Source organism: Ambystoma mexicanum, chromosome 9, assembly GCF_040938575.1.
Source record: "Ambystoma mexicanum isolate Mex_15411 chromosome 9, UKY_AmexF1_1, whole genome shotgun sequence".
NCBI lineage: Eukaryota > Metazoa > Chordata > Amphibia > Caudata > Ambystomatidae > Ambystoma > Ambystoma mexicanum.
This window is the reverse complement of record NC_090931.1, coordinates 379,466,848-379,487,566: the sequence shown is the minus strand read 5'-3', so window position 1 is coordinate 379,487,566 and position 20,719 is coordinate 379,466,848. Positions and strand designations below refer to the sequence as shown.

At 43.7% G+C, this 20,719-nt stretch overlaps 1 protein-coding gene across 9 annotated transcripts in view; it reads left to right on the top strand.

Moving 5' to 3' along the window:
- Positions 1-20,719, top strand: part of TSPOAP1 (TSPO associated protein 1) — a 3,887,333-nt gene that overhangs the window by 2,644,080 nt on the left and 1,222,534 nt on the right. For all 9 annotated transcript variants that reach the window (XM_069614850.1, XM_069614845.1, XM_069614847.1 and 6 more), the window contains 2 exons: positions 4,417-4,734; positions 5,035-5,202. In XM_069614850.1, coding sequence (XP_069470951.1) covers positions 4,417-4,734; positions 5,035-5,202 — 486 coding nt within the window. The remainder of the gene's footprint in view (positions 1-4,416; positions 4,735-5,034; positions 5,203-20,719) is intronic.

Genomic DNA, 20,719 nt, shown 5'->3' with positions numbered 1-20,719 from the left:
AACGTCAGACCGCTGGGTACTTTCCACCGTAGCCCACGGATACTGCATCGAATTCAACAGTTCCCCAACATACAGACCCCCGAGGGGACGACGCATGACACCGGAACACCTTGCCATCCTTCTCCAAGAAGTACAACAACTGCTGGAAAAAGGAGCCATAGAGGTTGTGCCTCTATCTCAGGTAACGGAAGGTATTTATTCAGTGTACTTCCTTGTACCCAAAAAGGATCTAACCATGCGCCCTGTATTAGATCTGCGCCCAGCGAACAAGTTTATCAAACCTCAGAAGTTTCGTATGGTGACCTTACAGGAAGTGATCCCACTGCTATCACAGGGAGATTACATGACAACATTGGACATGAAAGATGCATACTTTCATATTTTAATGTTGCCAGCGCACAGAAGATACCTCAGGTTCATGATAGAGGGCAAACACTACCAGTTCAGAGTGCTACCCTTCGGCATAGCATCGGCACCAAGGGTATTCACGAAGGTACTGGCAGTGGCAGCGGCCAACCTGCGCAGGTTGTCCATCCCAGTTTACCCTTACCTCGACGACTGGCTCATAACAGGGGATTCTTACGAAACATGCTTCTCCAGTACCCAAAAGACTCTAGACCTTTTGTTCCAGTTGGGCTTCTCCATCAACGAAAAGAAGTCCAGCCTAGACCCCAGCCAAATCAAACAATTCCTAGGGGCTCTAATTCAAACAAAGGACGGCCTCGTCTTCCCCTCCAACGAGAGGGTCCAAAACATGCTGTTTCAGATCCCTCAATATGTGACCGGTAAAAGGTGACGGTACGCAAAGCAATGCGCTTGCTAGGCATGATGGCGTTGTGTATTTATTTGGTACCTCACGCGCGCCTGCGCATGCGACCTATGCAAGAGTGGCTCAACAGCCAGTGGTGTCAGGCCAGCGGACTATGGGACGATCTAGTGGTGGTCTTGCAGCCCTTGGTTCTCTCGCTACGGTGGTGGACAAAGGAAAACCTGGTAAGAGGGGAACCCTTTGCCACACCCGCGGCGGAAGCCACTCTAACCACAGACGCATCCCTCACAGGATGGGGGGCTCACCTATCCCATCAGACTGCTCACGGAGCGTGGACTCCGAACGTAGCATCCAAACACATAAATCTACTGGAGCTACTAGCTGTGTTCAAGGCGCTAAAAGCCTTCCAGGAACACCTACAAGGCAAGACTGTGATGGTCCTTACAGACAGCACCACAGCCATGTACTACATCAACAAGCAGGGGGGCACCCACCCTCCAGGACTGTCCAAACTGGCCCAAAATATATGGAAGTGGGCTCTCAAACAAAACATGTTCCTACTGTCACAACATGTACCAGGGGAACTCAATCTGCTGGCAGACCAACTCAGCAGAAATTTCCCCCTGCCCGAAGAGTACGAATGGCGACTGCACGAAGACATTGTCTTCGACGTCTTCACACAATGGGGATTCCCAGAAATACACCTGTTCGCAACCCTGCAGAACTCACAATGCCAAAGTTACGCCTCCAGGTACCCCCAGAACCAATCCAAGGGGAACGGTCTGTCGATGCAATGGTCAGGGAAATTTGTTTACGCTTTTCCCCCCCGACTCCCCTTCTCAACAAGGTGGTGCACAAGATGCACCAGGAACAAGTGACCATGATACTGGTGGCCCCAATGTGGGCCGACAGCCATGGTTCGCTCACTTGATGGAGATGTCTCTATCTCCCCCAGTGAAACTCCCCTGCCCGTACAACATGCTGTCACAAGACAAGGGCAGGACTCTGCATCCATGCCCCCAGAACATGAATTTAGCAGCTTGGCTCCTGAGATCATAGAATTCGGACATCTACAGCTCCCGCAAAGATGCATGGACATCCTCAGGGAAGCCAGAAAACCTAACACTCGCCACTGCTACTCTAGCAAGTGGAAGAGATTTGTCATCTGGTGCAGGGGAAAGAGCATCAACCCGATTGACTGCTCTCCCACACATATTGTTCTATACCTGAACCACTTATTGGATTCAGGTCTAGTCTTCAATTCCATTAAAGTCCACCTAGCGGCACTTTCTGCATACACCACTTCCCAACTCAAAGTGTCGTGGTGGAAGATCCCTGTTATAAAGGCCTTCATGGAGGGAGTAAAAAGAATACACCCCCCGATAGCTGACCCAGCTCCCGGATGGGACCTTAACGTGGTACTTACCAGACTCATGGGCTCACCATTCGGGCCCATGCACAAAGCATCTCTTAAACACCTCACTCTTAAGACTGCTTTTCTAATAGCTATCACCTCCATCAGGAGAGTAAGTGAACTGCAGGCTCTTTCTGTTCTAGACCCCTTCGTTACAGTTCACAGAGATAAGGTGGTTCTACGCACGCACCCAAGGTTTGCTCCGAAATTCATCTCGAAATCGTAAACCAGTCTATAGAACTGCCAACGTTCTTTCAAAATCCTTCCAACTTGGGAGAAAAAACTCTGCACACACTAGATGTGCGCAGAGCGGTCATGTTCTACATGGAAAGAACCAGACCACTGAGGAAGACTAATCAGTTCTTCGTCTCGGTGGCAGCAGGAAGAGAAGGGGATGCAGTTTCAAAGTCCCCTATTTCTAGATGGATTGTTCAATGCATCACTCTCTGCTATACTCTTGCTAAGAGAGAACTGCCCTTTAAGCCTAGAGCACACTCTACTCGAGGCACGGGGGCGTCCATAGCATTCATTGCAAATGTTCCCCTTGAGTCCATCTGCAAAGCGGCTACCTGGAGTTCTGTGCACACCTTTACAAAACACTACTGTCTAGATGCACACTCGAGATCTGACTCCCAGGTGGGACAGGCAGTATTAAGACATCTTTTCTCTACTGTTCCTTCTCATAACCCACCGCCAACTCCGGGTACTGCTCGCTAGTCTATGCACAGCATGTGATTCTAAGCAGATTAACAAACATCAGAAGACAATGCATTACTTACCGTAAAAGCATTTCTGATGGTTGTATCTGCTTAGATTCACATGCGCCCACCCTTCCTCCCCGCTCGGATGGAAGGAACATAGACTTCCTTTTATATCTCTCTTTTCTGTACTCACTCACGTCTAGAAGGCTCCCTCAGGGCAGAAAAATACAAACAGAGGGACCTTGACGCGTGAGGGATTGTGGGTACAACGCACGTCACTATAGGGATAGTATTTCAGACACGCCTTGTCGACGTCCCTTTTCGACTACGAAAAACAAAATGCAATACTCCGCAGTGACCACTGGATGTCGGACCTATGCACAGCATGTGAATCTAAGCAGATACAACCATCAGAAATGCTTTTACCGTAAGTAATGCATTGTCATATCTTCATTCAGGCATGGATGGCCACCCATGGCCTCTGCCTGAATGATGATAAAACTGAACTCCTGCTTGTAGGCTCCTCGGCTAACATTAACAAGATTAGCCCAAATTATGCCTTCTTTAACATAGATGCACATAATATCCCAGTAGTCAAACAAGTAAAAACATTGGGTTTTTACCTTGACACTACATCCAACCTAAATAAACAAGTTAACATGACTGCTTCAGCCACCGCCTATACAGGCAAACTAATAAGGGCTTGTAGACCACTCCTCTCTTCAAAATGTTGTCTCACCCTAGCTAGAGCACTCATAGTGACCAAACTTGACTACTGTAACAGACTTTACTTGGGCGCCAGCAAGTTTGTACTCAACAAACTGCAAAACATGCAGAATAACGCACTTAGTCGCCTTTAACATCCATTGGAATGAGCACATCTCTGCAATTAGAAAACAATATGAATGGCTATCTGTTAAGGAAAAGATCGAGCTAAAAATATTGTGCCTCACATTCAAATCCTTGAACCACACTGCCCTACCTTACCTAACTGAAAAATGTACTTTCAGATCTTCCACACAGGTCACTAGGTCAGCCAACACATCCTATCTAGTGGACCCAAGGTATACATTTAAAAAAACAGGAGGCAGTAGTTTTCCTGTCCTGGCAGCCCGATTATGGAACACTCTCACACTGTCCATCAAGAAAATCCAGCACTTTACCAACTTTAGAAAAAAAACATCTCCTGGCTATTCAGCAAGAAATAATCGTTTGCCATGGATGTATTGCTCATTGAATGCTTATGTCTGTAAATACTGTTTCACTTGTAAATACTGTTCCATGTCTCTTTCTGCAAATGTAACTGTAATTTGGACAATGCACCCTCCACATATGTAACTGTAATTTGGACCATGCACCCATATCTGTAACGTTCTTATCTCAATCTAAATGCGCCCAGATACCTCAAGGTCAGGTGCGCAATATAAATAAATAAACAAACAAACTTCCATGTATGTTTTTGTTGCTTATATGAGCAAACGCCTTGAAAACAAGCAAAAACAACATTATAAATGGTTTGCTTTTCCCTGCAGGAGCTGCTTTTAATTACAAGTTCAGAGCAGAACTGCGAAACAGAGGCTGGTGACTTTGAGCTGAAAAAAGGAGCATGCCAGACATGGAGTGCTGAGACCTTGACAAATGGTGGGATGACGAGTTCAAAGCAAAGCGACGAAGACAAAAGTGGTCAGACTTGCTCGAGTCCTGAAACCGCTCTGTCTGAGTGTGGGGCTGACTACGGCAACAAAGCAATTTTCCAGAGGGGGTCTGTCCAAGAATTCCTAGAGCTTTCAAGCGAAGAAAAGGTGGTTGTCGAAGAACCCAGTTTCAAATGGCCATCAAATGAAGTTGAGGTTTGTATTACAGTATGGTAGAGCAAAACAGTTTGTGAACATTTTGAAATATGTTTACTTTTCTATACAGACCTCATGCATCATTGACCATCTTTCCCCACGTTATTTTTTTCCGTAATTCAATTATTACTTCACTTCTAGCGCTAGTGCAGTTTTCAATTTAAACAAATTCTCTTACTGTACGATTATCCTTCTGGGCACTAATGTCTTTAGAGGATATGTGAAAGCTGCCTTGACATAAATCTTGTTCAATTACTCCATAGTTGATGTACAGAGAGTCACATTTCTTCCTAACCTTAGGAACGAGAGCCATCGACTAAAGATGGTGGCCTTTTTGCTTCTGCCAATCGGAGCTCGGATCTTTCTGATATTTTGGAAGAAGAAGAGGAAGATCTGCATACTGACGTGCCAACAGTGAAGAGGTTTGGGCAGAAAGTTCATGGCAAAATCATAGAAAGTAGGGGAAAGGTAAGCAAATCTTTCATATAAACCATAAACAAATCGGCTTGAATTGATTTAAATAGCTTCCATTTGCCTTGTACTCTAGTACTATATAAACCGTTTGACAATCTTGAAACATTGGTCTTATTCTAGGTTTTTGTGGGAGCTGTGGATAACATAATATAGAAGAAATAAGCCCACCTAAATATTTATTTTGAAGTAACTAAAACCATCATGAAGATGTTCTCTTTAAATGGATATTCACATACCTCTTTAATTTATATAATATGTCTCTTGACCTACAGATGTACTTACTCAATGGGCAACATGCTTATTATTTTACTTCACTACAAATTGCATCCCTAAATATAAATATATAAATAGCTCTCTTGATCCTTCCCAAATGGTTGGTGGAGCCTGTGTCCGCAGTAGTGTTGGGAAAAGCTGACTGCCAAAGAAAGCTGTCACTTTTAAAAAAAAATGTGAATGCTTCCTCGCGTGTCCCTCAGTGCCCAGGCCTCCACCATCTACCCTTGTAGCACCAACTGCCACACCAAGATCCTATTTTTTCCATCACTAGACCGTTCAGGATTTGCTCCGCTCTATGACACCCGCCTTTCTTGAGCATTGCTTTTAACTGTTTACTCCTATTTGTGTTCGAATCTCCCTCTTTTTCTTTGAACAGAGTTCCTCCCTCTGACACTCATACCATATATTACATGCTTCAAAAACATGTGTCTGGTGGAAGTAGTATTTTTTAGAGGCTGTTCCTCCTCATGGCTATGTCCGGTGTTTGGGAATCCGTCATCCATTGAGTTCCTGCGTTTTCTGGAACAGCATTTACCCAAGTGTCTGCAAAACTGCCTTCATTCTATGTTAGAACTTGGACCTGTACCGGAGGTGATAGAAGACTTCGCCAGCACACTTATGTCGGTAAGCAGGAGACCATATCTCCACTTTTTTCAGCACCACAGTGAAGACCGGACCCCAGTTTCAGGGGCTTCACAAGTCAGTTTGGGTGGAAACCTTGGGCAACCACACCTACAAGTAACTCTTGGTGGGAAACTATCAGTACCTCCTGATGGGAAAGTGTAAGAACCCTTGGAGAAAAAGTAGCCAGATAGGAGTCTGGCACCTTGGTACCACCAAACAATTAAAAACAGACAGGTTCACTATGGTACTGACGAAAAGCTCTGCTGCTTGAATCAGCATTGAGCATGCAAGAATAGTTTGGAAGATTCTCACTCCTGTAGGGTAACCCCCAGTACAGTAGCGCTCTATGTACTAATTCCATTTGGTACTGCCACTTCTACAGACTTCTTGGTGCCGAGAAAATGAGGCAAGGTCTCCTGCCACGTGGAAGAGAAGTTGCATTCTTCTTTGGCATCATCTTCAGTACCTGTATCTCTGAAAAGACATTCCTTTAAGAAAGTGTGTGTCTAGGGAGAAACATAAGAAATCAGTTGCCACTGAGTGCCCTTTTGGATTTGGTGACCCAGATTTCTGATTCTGATGAATTCGATGGAAGTAAATATTTTTCTGGTCCCCCAAGGAGCTTTTTTATATGTTGGATAGGGCTATAACACCAGATTTTTCTCCTCATTTCTCTTCACACAGTCAGGAAGTCCCTTTGTTAAAAACTGAAGTTCCTCAAGTTATTTTGGCAAATGTTTAGGTACTAAAACCTGTAGTGTTTAATATGTCCAATCCTAAACCTGCATTGTTTCGTTTTGAATTGCTTGAAAGGGTGGATTCATTCATATATCCTATGTACTCAGAAGAGAATCAGGCTAGGCCTTCAGACATCGTCAAGGAAATTGCTGCTACAGTATTAGACACAATGCTATTGGAAACATTTTTGTAAGTTTTAGCTCAGGGGATTAAAGAAAACATTTATTTTGGCAGATATTCTGTAAGCATCTTCTGCTGGCTCGGAGGACATGGTACCAGCTCCTCCAAATATGTAGCAGACATTATCTAATGACACTGGTTTGGAAACAGATGGGGCACATCTTCCTATTTTCTTTTAAAGATGTCCTTCTAAAGCCGTGCAAGTGCAGCTGGAGATCTTTCTGGCAGACATAAATTGGAAGTGGCTGGAGTTTTTGGAAGTTTTCCACACCAGAGTCTGGTTCCTTGTTGCCTTTTAAGATATCTGATTTAGAGCAAGGCTTGGGTCATTGGAGTATGCCCCATTCAGACTCTGCAATTTCAAAACAACTTGATGCCAAATATAAGGTTCCTAAGGAGGATCTTTTCATTTTAATGGGCAATTTACTGGTGCAGTGCATACTAGAATTGGTAGCCTGGGGCACAAAAGGCAAGGGTCCAGCTCTGATGCCAACTTCTGTCCTATACGAGAGCCTTTGGACAAAGTCTTACTTAATGCATTCCTGCAATTGAGACAGGTTAATGTGGCTACAGTGTTGTCAGAATTCAACATTCTTAAGTGAGAAAACCTAATAATCAGATTATTTCACAATCAGTGCATATTACTTATTGAAAATATATACATTAATAACAACATCGATCATTTAAATTGGTGATTAAATGGATTACAGATAACATCTCACGTACAACCTGTCAACCTAGCTTATTTAAACTTGATCATACAGGGAGTAAGTCCAATATTTCCTTTTCCTCAAGCCATACGTGATATGCCACAGAGGTCACAACTAAAGAGTATGCGCAAAAAATAGATGCTCTGAACTGCTCAGATCGATAACAAGCAAATGTACCATATCCTGTCATGTCTTCCTTTCCAAGAGTTGCTCAAGCCATAAGTACATGCCTTGAGGTTTCGATATTAACTTTACACAACCTGCACAGTCGCTCAACCAGCGGTGTACCCCTCCAGGCTCCCACATATTTACGTGCTGGTAAAATACTCATGCGCAGGTACATAACGAAGCGTATTAAGGCTGGGCTGCCAAGTTTTGTCAAATGGCTGCAGGGTTTTTCTGTAAACTGTCCCTGATGTGTGTAAAGCATATATCATCTCATATTTTCTAACCTAGGTATCATCCTGAAGAAGTTGGATATCAGTTTGCCTTATAGGTTTCAGAAGATTGCAAAGCATTGATGGAGCAGCTTCAGGTGATTAAGGATCTGACCAATACCACAGAAAGAGCCATTAATGGAGCTGTTAACATCCCCAGACATAGTTATCTTTCCACTACTTCTCTTCATTGACATAAAGCTCAAAGCGCTTGATTTGCCTTTTGATGATAAAATATTGTTTAATCATCCACAATATTGTCTTACAATAGTGCAGAGCAAGCAATACAGCTGCAAATTCCTTGTGTTCGGTCTCATCAAAGCCGTCTTATCATGAGAGCTGTAGGTCTATTAAGCCTCATCAATTTTCTGCCAGTGGCACAGTTTTCGCAACCTGTAAGCATTATTATACTTTTCTGAAAAAGGGAAGATACAGGCCTAAAGTCAAGCCCAATCCAACTCCTTCAGTTCCTTACACTCAGATTGTGAAAAAATCATTTTGGCTTTCGATCCAGAAATGTGTGTCGCCAGTTCCGATTCCCAAAAAGGAACATTCATCCCTGTTAGCAGGGAGAATTTCCACATTTCTCCATCATTGGGCTAAATGTCACGTAGATCGTTTTGTTCTAGAAAATCATTCATCTCCTGCCTTTTTTGGGACAAAAGCTCCAAAAAGCATCTCTGGTGCTTCTCGTAGAGATTCTAAAACGTCTCTGTTGGGGGAGCAATAGAATTGACTCCAGAAGAGGAACACGGTCAGGGATTCTACTCATGTTATTTGATAATCCCCCAAAAGATTGGTGACACAAGGCCTGTCGTGGACCTTTACAATCTAAACATGTTACTTCTTGTTGAGGTGTTTAATTATGGTAAGCAGTTCCTCAGATTCTGGCAGCTCTACAGTTGGGAGATTGGATGGCGTTACTACATCTTCAAGACGCATACTTTCACATTTGAATCCTAAAAGAGCATCAGCAATGTCTGAGGTTTTTGTTAGGAAAGAGCTATTACCAATATACTTGTGTTGGCCGCTAACCTGCGACTGAAACATGTTCATTTTATATCCTTACCTAGACTGGCTAATTAAGGTCTGGTGCTCAGACAAAGTAATACTAAGGGGCTCACTTAACTTTTAATGCTCTGTTCAAGCTGGATTTTTCATTGAACATTAAACCTGAGTGGTGGTTTAGAGGAATTTCCTCAGGGCATTTAACCTACCAGGGGAAGACCTGAGGCAGACAGATTGAGCAGGTTCGCAACCGCTCCTTACGAGTGGGAACTCGGCCAAGAAACACTGAGCAGGGTGTTCCTCAAGTGGGGCGATCCGGATGTGGATCTGTTTGCCACAGAGTAGAACACCAAATATCCTCTGTTGGTATCCTGGAAAGGCCAGGGCAGGAGATCTTTAGGGCATGCATTTCAGATACCATTGGAGCATCTGTGGTAATATATGCCTTCCCTCCAACCCCCCATATTCAAAGTGTGGTCCGCAAGATCAGAATTCAGAGAACTGCTGTATTATTCTAATTGCGCCCCATTGGCCATCAAGAGTGGGGTTTAACAATCTGCTCCATATGTCACAGACCGGGCCCTTTTCAGTTACAGACAGGGCACCATCACCTGTTAACACATCAAAGGGGTCGGAGATTCATCCGGCTCTGAACAAGTCAGCCCTCGTGGCTGGGTTCCTGAGCACCTAACGTTAGGACAATAGGACTGTCACAGCAAAATATGCAAATAATTCAAAACGCTCGCAGGGAGTCTAGTAGTAATCAATAGATAAGAAAATCTTGATTCTGCTTTTGGGCTGAAGACAATAACATCAAACCCCTCTGATGCTCCCGGGATGAAGTACTATATTTTCTGCATATCTCAGGCATCGGGTAGTACAGGTCGATACGTGTCGTATCTACCTGGCAGCTATCAGAGCCTATCCAAATTCAGACAAATGACTATCATGCTCAGCTAATCTGGTGGTTAAGAAACATCTTCAAGGTTTAGCGAGAAAACACCCTCCGATAACAAGACCTAATACGGTTTGGGACTTTAATGTGGTTCTAGTGCCTCTGGCTCATAAACCTTTTGAGCCAGTGTCATCCTCTGATATTAATTTGTCCACCTGTGAAACAGCCCTTCTGTTGGCAGAAACCTCGGCTCAACAAATTTGTTAAATTCCAGCCCTTTCGATCAAGGAAGCCTACACAGTATTCCACAAGAACAAGGTGGTTCTACGAACGCACCCAGTATTTCTACCTAAGGTGATCTGTTCCGTCTATCTTAATCAAGAAATTGTGCTGCCCATATTCCTTCCAGAGCATACTTCAGAGGCAGATAAAGTTCTACATTGTCTAGATGTACGTAGGACGCTAATGTTCTACTTAGACAGGACCAAAGAGTTTAGGAAGTCGGATGCTCTTTTTGTCACTTTCGGAGACTCGAATGCCTCGATAGCTAGATGGATTGTTTCCACAATTACGGAAGCATATAAACTTCAGAACAAGACCCCACTGTCTGGGATCCACGCCCAGCGGTAATGGCCAAGTCCACAGCTGTGGCATAGCAGGGGCAAGTAAGTGCCTTAAGATGCAATTAGCAAAGCGGGAACATGGGCATCTCATCTGCCTTCTGTAAACATTACTGCCTTGATACCAGTGCCGTGTCAGATGCAGCAATTCATCAGGCTCTGTTGAAATATCTGTTTGCTAACAGCTCATAAAAACATAGATTTCAACCCCGACCCAGTTTAAATGGTGCGCTGCAATCGCCCATGCAGTATGGAGGAAATGAGACAGGACGTAGGAGTAATAAAAGGATACTCGCAGTAGTGACTGAAGTATTCCTGGTCCATAGTCTCCTTTCCTCAATACATCCCACCAATCATCCCCCATGATAAAAAATTGCCAATATGGACCCTTGCATGTCCGATGCTACAAAGGCGACTGTTGTGAGGCTCCGGAGGGCAGGGTCAGCTGGGCATGGGTAGACACGCGCCATCCTGCCGCACACTCTAAATTTAAAGTGGAAAACCACATTTTTGCAGAGCAAAATGGTTCCGGTACTGACCCTGTACATAGACACCCCATGCAGTATGGAGGAAAGGGGACTACGGACTAGTTGTACTTAAGTCACTACTATGAGTAACTTTTTGTTTATTCTCCTTGCAGTTTCCCTTCTTACCCCAATCAATTTTTCTTGGGCATATTTCAGGTATGGCTAAAATCAACAGTTTCGGGCGTGTTCAAGGGTGTTGCCTGTGCCTGGGTCTGCAGCTGGCCAGTTAGCACGTAGTGTTTTTCTCTGCCTAACCTCTGGATACATTACTATCCTCATAAGCTGGATCATATCTGTCCATGCCCGTTTATAACATTGAATAATGGTAGCGATCTATTTGATGAACTGCTGTATTTCTTCCCTAATGTTGGTAAACTCCCTGGCTACATTACACAAATCTCCCGGTGTCTAGGGAACCATAGACAGTGAGAAACCGGGGGAGGCCCCCCCCCCTTCTGTTGCTGGTGCTCCTAGCACCTGCCTTAATGGTGCTTACAAGAGAGTAGAACCTGGGCCATAAGGTATACCTTCCTTATAGAGTGAGTATAAGAGAAAGGTGTGGCTGACTGCACTTGTGGTCTACTTATAGTCTCCTGTGAAGCACCTGACATTGGGAGGGTTTGGACCTGCCCCCCGTTGGCGCACTGCGCACACTAGAGAAAAAGTGAATAATTTCCTCCTCGGATTCTTCATCTTGTTTATCATCCACTTTTTCGTCTATGATCTGGGGATATAAAAGGGTGGATGACCCACCTGCCCATGTACCCTCAGAAATAGAATCGGTCTCCTCAAACACTTGTTCGTACCTCTGAGTCCCCTTAACTTTCACACTGTGTGTCTCGCCGTGTCGTCCTCAAGCCACATAGCATACCTCCGAAACTCTCTCAGACTTGCTTTCCCTTTCTGCACTTCTAGGGCTCGTCCTAAAGCTGCCAGTTTGTCTAAATTAGTGGTACCCTTTTCTGTAAACTGGGTATGCCTGTTATCTTGCGTTAGCAGGGACCAAGCCTCGAGGAACTTGCACTTGACACTACTGTAGTTGGCATACATGCAATATCAGGTGTGCTTTCGACCAGTTTACTGTGTTCCTTGCCATTTTTCTGTCAATTGTTTTAGGTTCACTCAGCATATACCAGTCACACCCGTGCCACTCACACTTTGACATTTTTGTGTGATCCTGAGAAGGGGGGGGGGTTACAAAGACTCTGCTGCGTGGTCCATAAAGGGTCAATGGAATAGTCCCTCTTTTCTTGCCCCAGCTTTCCCTAATTACTTCTTGCATCACTCCCCCCCCATACTGAGTAGTCCCCATTTTGTATCCCTTGTTTACTTTCACCCTATCACTAACTAGTTGCTTAAACAGAATACCAGAAATAGTTTAGGATCCACAAACCTTTACCAGAACAGAAACTGGCTACACCAAATAGCCTTCTGTCTATTTCAAGACCAGCCTAACTATCTTAAAACTGCAAGTATTATTGCTAGGTTTATGGCAGGACACAACAAATACATCATTCCTAGAATCATGACGGTAAACTAGGCAAAGGCAAACAGCAGAATCAAATCCCCAACCCAGACTTTTCAGCCGATATTCAAATATCATTGAACCAAATCAAAGTCTTGTTTAGCCATCATGTAAAATCTCACTCTCCTGTTTTATAGCAGATCTAGCTACAACTTGCCTCCTACCAGCCACCCTTACCTCTTTTCAATTGTGCATGTGAGGCATTTGAGAGGAGGTATAATGCAAGCTCAGTGGTTTATCTGAGTTGCACGACGGGTCTGAGTCGTGTCCCTATTTATAGAAGGAATCGTCTCATTCAGTAGTTTGGTTAGATGGCAAACGGATGTTTTATTTGTTGGCTTGCAATTCAGGGAACGCAGCATTGCAGTCTCCACCTAACTAACCTGACCCACTTTCCAGGCCCGGTTCTTTTTATCCTCATGGTCACCTGACCCCAAAGATTAGAGAAAACCTCCTCCTAGACCTTCCGGCGTGCTTCTTCTGCAAATGGAAAAATTCATAAGTCTCTGGGTCCGTCATCACTGTCCATAGATTGGAAACATGTCTTACTGATGCATTTCCGGTACGAAGAAGGAAAACATAACATTAATGTCAGCAGTGACATCTTTCCTTTTCATCATGAAGCAGCATGTCCCACTGTAAACCCCTCTCGGCTAAGGTGTTTTTTTTTGCCTGCTGTAAAAGACCAAGATCTTGCTGTGTAAAATACTTTTAAGCTGGGCAAACACAATTTGTTGCCCCGCCCTGCTAGGATCGACACCCAGGGCCATTGAATGTGGAAGTCCCACAGTGCTCCTCATTCAGTCCCTGTTTTTTAAAGGAATAACTCTCCCCTCCACTTTCTTCTCGATGAATCTTCAGTACACCCTCTTCGCCACTCATATATTAGAAGTGCAGTTTCTGAGGAGCATGACATGCACACTTCAATGCATTTATCATTATCCCTCGACACATCCTTTTTCACCACGGTTAACAGATTCTGGTGGTACACACCAGAGCAAACCACTCTGCTGGTTTTGCCTGCAGCTGCCTGAGCGGAAACCACTCTAAACCTACTCCTGTCAACATGCAAATGTGGAAATGCGTACCGTTGACTTTGTCTCTTGATTTTCAATTCTTTTTGATTTCAGTATTATCATTTCTCAAATAAACAAAACAGATGACAGTCATTTTAGTATTTGCATAAACATGTATTTATAGAAATACACCACTTTCATCATTAGCTGTCATTCTGTTTCATTAGGTTAGACAATACAGTTATTCTTCACTGATAAAAAAAAACATGAGATCATTATTATACCATCCTTTCTAGTCTCAAACTGTCAGGTCCAGCTTTGATTTTCCTGCAGGAGTGATGATAGCCCATGAGACCTCCTAAGCCTGCCGGCCCAACAGTCTTTGAGTAACAACTATCAAGCTGTCAAACCCAATGGGAAAGGGGAAGTGGAGAAAATAACAAATGCAGGTTTCTTCTAATCCCTGGACCTCAGAACCTGACCTCCTCACGATTGGATTGGACAGAAGATGACCTAAAAGATAATCACAAACACATTACTTTTTTTTTATTTATTTATTTTTTTTATTTACTTGTGTATAATCAAAAACATTTGATTTTTACAAGACGTTAATAAACAGTAAGAAAAACACATTAGATATAAGTAGAAAAGAATCAGCAATTTTGAAAAAAGATAAAAAGAAAAAGAAGCGTAAATAACCAGAAAACTAACACTTGACCAAAAACAAAGGATCAGAGAACGATGTTCATTGAGTCACGCTTGAATGGATTGTTGATTCTGGTTTAAAGTCAGAGCCGCTTCTAAAATCTTTACAGTCGCCATCGACCACCTAGTTCTGTCTCCTGCAATCGGACGGCACCACCATGTGTTTTCCTCTCGTAGTGATACGTCGTAGAACAAAGGGAGCAAGTAGGCTTCCCGCAGAAACGCGGTTCTGGGGCAGGTCATGAGTAAATGTCTTAGTTTCCACTGTTTCTGGGTTTGAACAGAATCTACAGGTTTTTACTTTAGTTTTCGTACGAATTGCTATAATTTCTTGCGTTGGTAGTTGGTTGAATCTTATTTTCATGAAGGTTTTCTGCATTTTCTTGTTGGGAAATTTTATGCAGTAGCTCATTGGTTGATTAAGTTTATTTGTTGTAGCTGGTAAATGAGCCAGGAGTTTGTTTCCTGTTGTTAATTCTCCAGTTTTGATCTAATATGCTTGTGCTATTTTTTCCTTGATTCTGTTTGGGTTCTCAATAAGATCTTCTACTGAACAAGCCAGATCTACTAGTATTTTTGTATGTTTTTGAGACCAATGGTTTAGTGCTCTACAACGTCCTTGGCTGAGCTCGATCTGTACCAGTTTGCAAATTGGGAGGGTATCTGGAAGAATAATTTTCCGATAAAGTCGCATCCGACTTTGATCAACTGATGCTTGCAATGACAGTAAGCCCAATTCGCGTCTAACCGCTGCAATTGAAGAAGATTTCGGCAGACCAAGCACCGCTTTCCACAAGTAGCCTTCCAGCTTCGTCCATATGGTATGGTCGATGTTCAACGCAGCGTCCATTCCGTAGATTATTGATGGTACTACCTTTTGTTTGTAGAATTGGATCGCTGGGAGAAGCGAAAATGTACCATATTTTCGATCTACTAATTTCATTTGGGTTGTCAGGCTTTTGATCTTTAACCATAGTGCTGAGTGGGTCGCATTTTCTGACCTTTTTGACTCTATCATAATTCCCAAATATTTTATAGTAGACACGGTTTCGACTTTTGTGTTGTTCAAATACCAATGGCCTTGAGCTGTGGTTGCTTGACGGCTTTTCCCCATCGTCAATATTTTTGACTTATGAATGTTTATCTCCAAGTCGTTTTCACTGATATAATTGGCCAAGTTCGTAAACTGGCGTTGGAGACCAATTTGGGTTTGATCCATAAGGATCAGATCGTCAGCATATAACAGTCTGGATATTGCTGTGTTACCCACTTTGGGCGGGAAAGCTCTGATCGCTGGTTGTGTATGCTGAAAGTCTCCTATATAGGCGATAAATAGAGCCGGGGCGAGCGGACAGCCCTGTTTTACGCCACGCTCTGATGGAAATTGTTCTGATAACATCCCTTGCTGATTTAGGCGTACTCCAAGTCTGGTGTCCCTATGTAAAGCAATCACCGGGCCTAAGATCTTTGCCGGACAATTCCACGTTGTTAGTTCCGCCCACATCTTTTGACGGTTTATCTTGTCAAATGCTTGTGTTAAGTCAATAAACGCAATGTGAACTGTTGGAGCACCGTTCTTTACATTTTCCTTTATGATGTTCAGAATAAGGATGTTGATACTGGTGCTTGCGTTCTTGACAAAGCCCGTTTGAAATTTGTCTAAACATGGCGCCAGTCTCGCCCAATTGTGGAATCTAGTTAATAAAAGAGTAGCAAAGATCTTTCCCATGATGTCAAGGAGGGCGATGGGGCGGTAATTTGCTGGACTTTCTCTATTTCCCTTTTTAAAAATAGGTACTATTATCGCCTCAGTCCATGATTTGGGTATTTGCCTAGTGATTGTACATTGCTTGAACATTTTTGTAATTAGGGAGGCCCATTCCTCTGGATATTGCTTAAGGTCTACGTTAGTTAGACCGTCGGGGCCAGGTGCCCTAGAAGTTTTTAATTTCAAGATTGTCGCCAAGATTTCGTCATGGTCCGCCAGATCTTCCCAAGACGATGGGATACAACATAGAGAGTTTCTAGAAGTTTGCGAAACAGGGGCGAATTGGGCTGAAAAGAAGGTTATCCACGCCTGCTCTGATACGGCATTCACGAGTTGGTTGTTTGTTTCGTCATTTTCATCTTTGATCAGGGTCCAGAATTCTCTTGGATTTTTCGTTGCTAATGTCTTCAACATTTGCTCTGAGTCGTTCTGGTACATTGCTGATTTATGCTGTCTCAACCAAGATTTATATGATATTGTCGCCGCTTTAGCAGAATCCATTAGTTCCTGGTTTTTGGTAACTTTCGCCAAGCGGTTCAAACACATTACTAACTTGTCTGCAACTTCTCTACCTTTACCTGTGTTAAATTTCTCAACCTCCCTTTCATACCTGCTGCCTATGCTTATTTAGCTGATAGGCCTTTTAGATGTTGAAGACTGAAGTGATTCTTGTTCTCTATAAATGTCTTCTCCATTAGTTGTTGCCTTGTATTTTTAACTGCTTTCAGTATTTATTTTTATTTATTTATTTTTGTATTTGTAACACGCCTAGCAGCCCGGGGGCATCAAGGCACTGTTTCAAGAAGGTGTCTTCGTTACAGGATGTAAGAGTCAGTGCATGGGTTACAAGTGGCAGTGCCTTACAGGATGGACATGCAATAATGGATGACATACAAGAGATACTTGATATAATGTACAGTACAGTGGTAATTTAGACATGTGAGGCAGATGAGGTGCTGGTATCATGGCACCTTTGAGCTTATACAAACAGCATTGTTTTGATTGCTTTTCTGAAGCTTGTGTGGTACTCAATGCTTCTGATTATGGGAGGGAGTAGGTTCCAGTTGGTTGCTGCTATAACTGGGAAGCTTGAGCTTCCTGCTCGGACCTTAAAGCTTTTGGGGATGGCTAGACGGTTAGTGTAGCTTGATCTAATGGGTCTGTTCGAGGGGGGCGCAGAGAATCTTTGAGAGAGGTAACGAGGTGCTGTGTCCTGGAGACATTTGTGGGTAAGTGCCAAGGACTTAAAGAGGATACAGTCCTTAACGGGTAGCCAATGGACAGATTTCCTTGTGGCCGAGATGTGGTCTCTCGTGGAGATGCCTGTGGCTGCTCTGAGGCCATTGTTTTGCACCGTTTGAAGTTTCCTGATGTTCTTTACTGAGGTGCCTAGTAGGAGCGCGTTGCAATAGTCTAGGTGAGATTCAATGATTGCTGTGGCGATGGCGAGGGAGTTTTGTTGCGTTAAGAATGGCCTGGCAGCCTTGATAAGTATCGAGTGGTAGGCTGCTGCTGAGGATATTGCATTCACATGTCTGGCCATGGTGAGATTAGAGTCTAGATATACTCCCAGGGTTTGACTGACTGAGATACAGGGATGCGAGTGTTGTCGATGAGAAAGGAGTCAGGTTGTGATCCCATTTTTCTGATTGTGTCCGGAGATCCGATGATTGGGAGTTCTGTCTTTTCACTGTTAAGACAGAGCCAATTATCAGCCAGCCTGGATGGTGGCGTAGATGGAGTTGAGGGTATTCTGGTCAGCCTCGTAGTCTCCCGTGAGAGGGATGAGGACCTGCGTTTCATCATCATAGTTGGTGTATGTGATGCCCATGGAGTCTAGGTAGTTGAATAGTGACCTTGTGAAAAGGTTGTACAGGTTGGGCGAGATGCAGGATCCTTGTGGAACTCCACATTTAATTAGGTGAGAAGACCTTCATTGCTCTACCACTGAGGAAGGAGAAGATCCACGCAGTGGCATTGGGTGAGAAGTTGTCAGCCGTTGGGAGGTGGTGGCATAAGGTGCATTGGTCGACCATGTCGCAGGCCGCGTATAAGTCAAGGAGTAGTAGGAGGGCAGGTTTGCCTGCGTCCCTGAGGTCATCTATTTGGTTCTTTAGGTCCAGTAGGGTGGTCTCTGTTCCAAGGTTGGGGCGAAAGCCTGACTGTCGGAGACCTAGTAGGTGATGAGTTTCTAAGTATTTCTGTACTTGAAGGTATGCTGCTTTATCCAAGATCTTCAGTAGAAAGGGTACTGTGGTGATGGGCCTGTAGTTCCCTGGTGTTTCTGGATCCAGTGTAGGTTTTTTCAGCAGTGGACGCACCCAGGCTTCTTTGAGGCAGGAGGGCACTTGGTTGGATTTGAAGGAGGCGGTGAAGAAGGGTGCCAGTTAGGGGGCGCTGTCCTTGATGAGCTGGGCCGGAAATGAATCACCCTTACAGTTGGATGGCTTAATATAGTCAAGTATAGCTAGGACGTCCTGTTCTTTCATTATTGGAATGAGAATGCTGGAATTTCAGCTGGTGCGTTCTGGTGTAGGTCAGATAGTTGTTGTTTTAATGCTTTTTGGTGACTGATGATTTTTTCTTATAGGGTGTTCAGTTTGTTAAGCATGGATTCTTGGATTTTGTTACACCATTCCGTATGCTTTTTCTCTAAATAAATCTTCAACATTAGCTGATGCTTTGTATTTAAACTGCTTTCAGTTTCTTCCAACTAGAAATGCTTTTTAACAGCTAAAGTCTCTGAAAAAATGCTGTGTTGCTTTGTCTGCTTCAGATTCATACTTTGAATATTCTAACTTGCAGTTCCCTTCCTGGTAACTTTTTTCTAATGAGGCAACAAGTTTTTTACCTCAGCGAAAACAAAAGTCACTGCTTTCCTAGAGATTAGTACATAAGAGCGTTGCGTGGCTTAGCGCAACACTACTTGAGTTAGTTTCACTCTTAAATAACTGAAAAAACCCTCACCAGCTGCTGCGTAGACAAATGACTGATAAGTTGCAGCCACGTTCAGATTGCTGCGCTACCTTCTTTCAAGTCAACGGTAGAAACACTGGCAGTGTTCTGGGTTGAAATGACATGACGTGTGCACATGCTATTCAGCTCACTAGGTCCTTTCCTCAAACGTTATGCCCAACAGAAAACTCTTCACGCATACCCCTACAGTATGAGGAAGGCTATGCAAGGGATCTTAAGTGTAAATGCTGTTACTGGAATCTGCTGTTAATTAGTGTGTTCGTCAAGGGGAAAGATGCAACGCCGTTTACCCGCTCGCATAGTTTCATAAAATAAACATGTGACAAATATACTGTAACAAGCAAAACTCCTTGTCAGTTTACTTTTCAGCTTTGTACATTCAAATAGTTATAAACATTGAAGATTTCACTTGCAATTCCTTTTCTTTGAAATATAGTTTAAATACTAAACTGAGCACTTTACTGTCAAACTTAAGTCAGAAAATAGAAGTTCACTTAGCTTCCTTCTTCTGTAGTCGCTGACTTGGCTTCACTTCTTTAAAGCGATGACACTGTAGACTCTAAATTCTTCTCTGTCTCTGGAACTTAATCTATGGATACTCTTTTGGACGTAAGAAACTAGATCTTTGAAATATTAAATGTCTTTGTTTGCTGGAGCTGCAAAAGCTGGGACCTGCTCTGGTGATGACCTGAATGAAAGGCAGTTTAGAATTCTAAAAATAATTCAAAATTACCTAACACTCAGCCTCAGCCAATCAATGCTGGTGCACAGAGCCTCCATCCTGCCGTGGGGAAACAAAGGCTTCCTGAAGGATACATTAGGGAAATACCACTGACACTGAAACCCATGCCATTTCCACAAAGAACTGAACTTCCCCCTTAGGTACCTGTCCAAATCTTAGACAGCCCACCTCTCCAGATAGTGTTTCAAACATGAATAGTATGGGACCCTGAATAGCGAAGTTTAATGCAAAAAAGTCTGTGGGGTGTTGGTGGCAGTGTTTCTGATTGTGTCTAAGTCATGTCACATTCTAGATATCGGTCATTGTGGTACTCGTTGTGGCATTTCAAAGCAAGGTCTAAATTAGGTTATCCACAAAATAGAGGAACGAGAACACATTTTCAGTCTTTAATCTGACAACTCTGCTGGCAGGATGTTATGACTTTTACATACTCCTATGTCCCGTCCCCTTTTCTCCATACTGATGGGCGTCCCTCGCTAGGGGCAAGAACGGGACCTTTTTCCCCTTTAAATTTAGTTGTGCGTGGGGGCGCGGCCCCGGGATCATGCGCTCCCCTGACTCTGCCCTCTGGTGTCACACCCGAGTCCTGTTTTCCGCGTCAATGGGATCGGACCTGCTTCACCTGCGCTGTGGTTGAGGCCTTTTTTTCCCTCCATTTCCACACGTTTCCAGTCTTCCTCTGGGACTTTGTTACTTATTGTTTAAATTCTAGGAACTTTAATTAACACCGGCCTGCAGTGCCTTGTGCCTCCCCGGCGCATGGC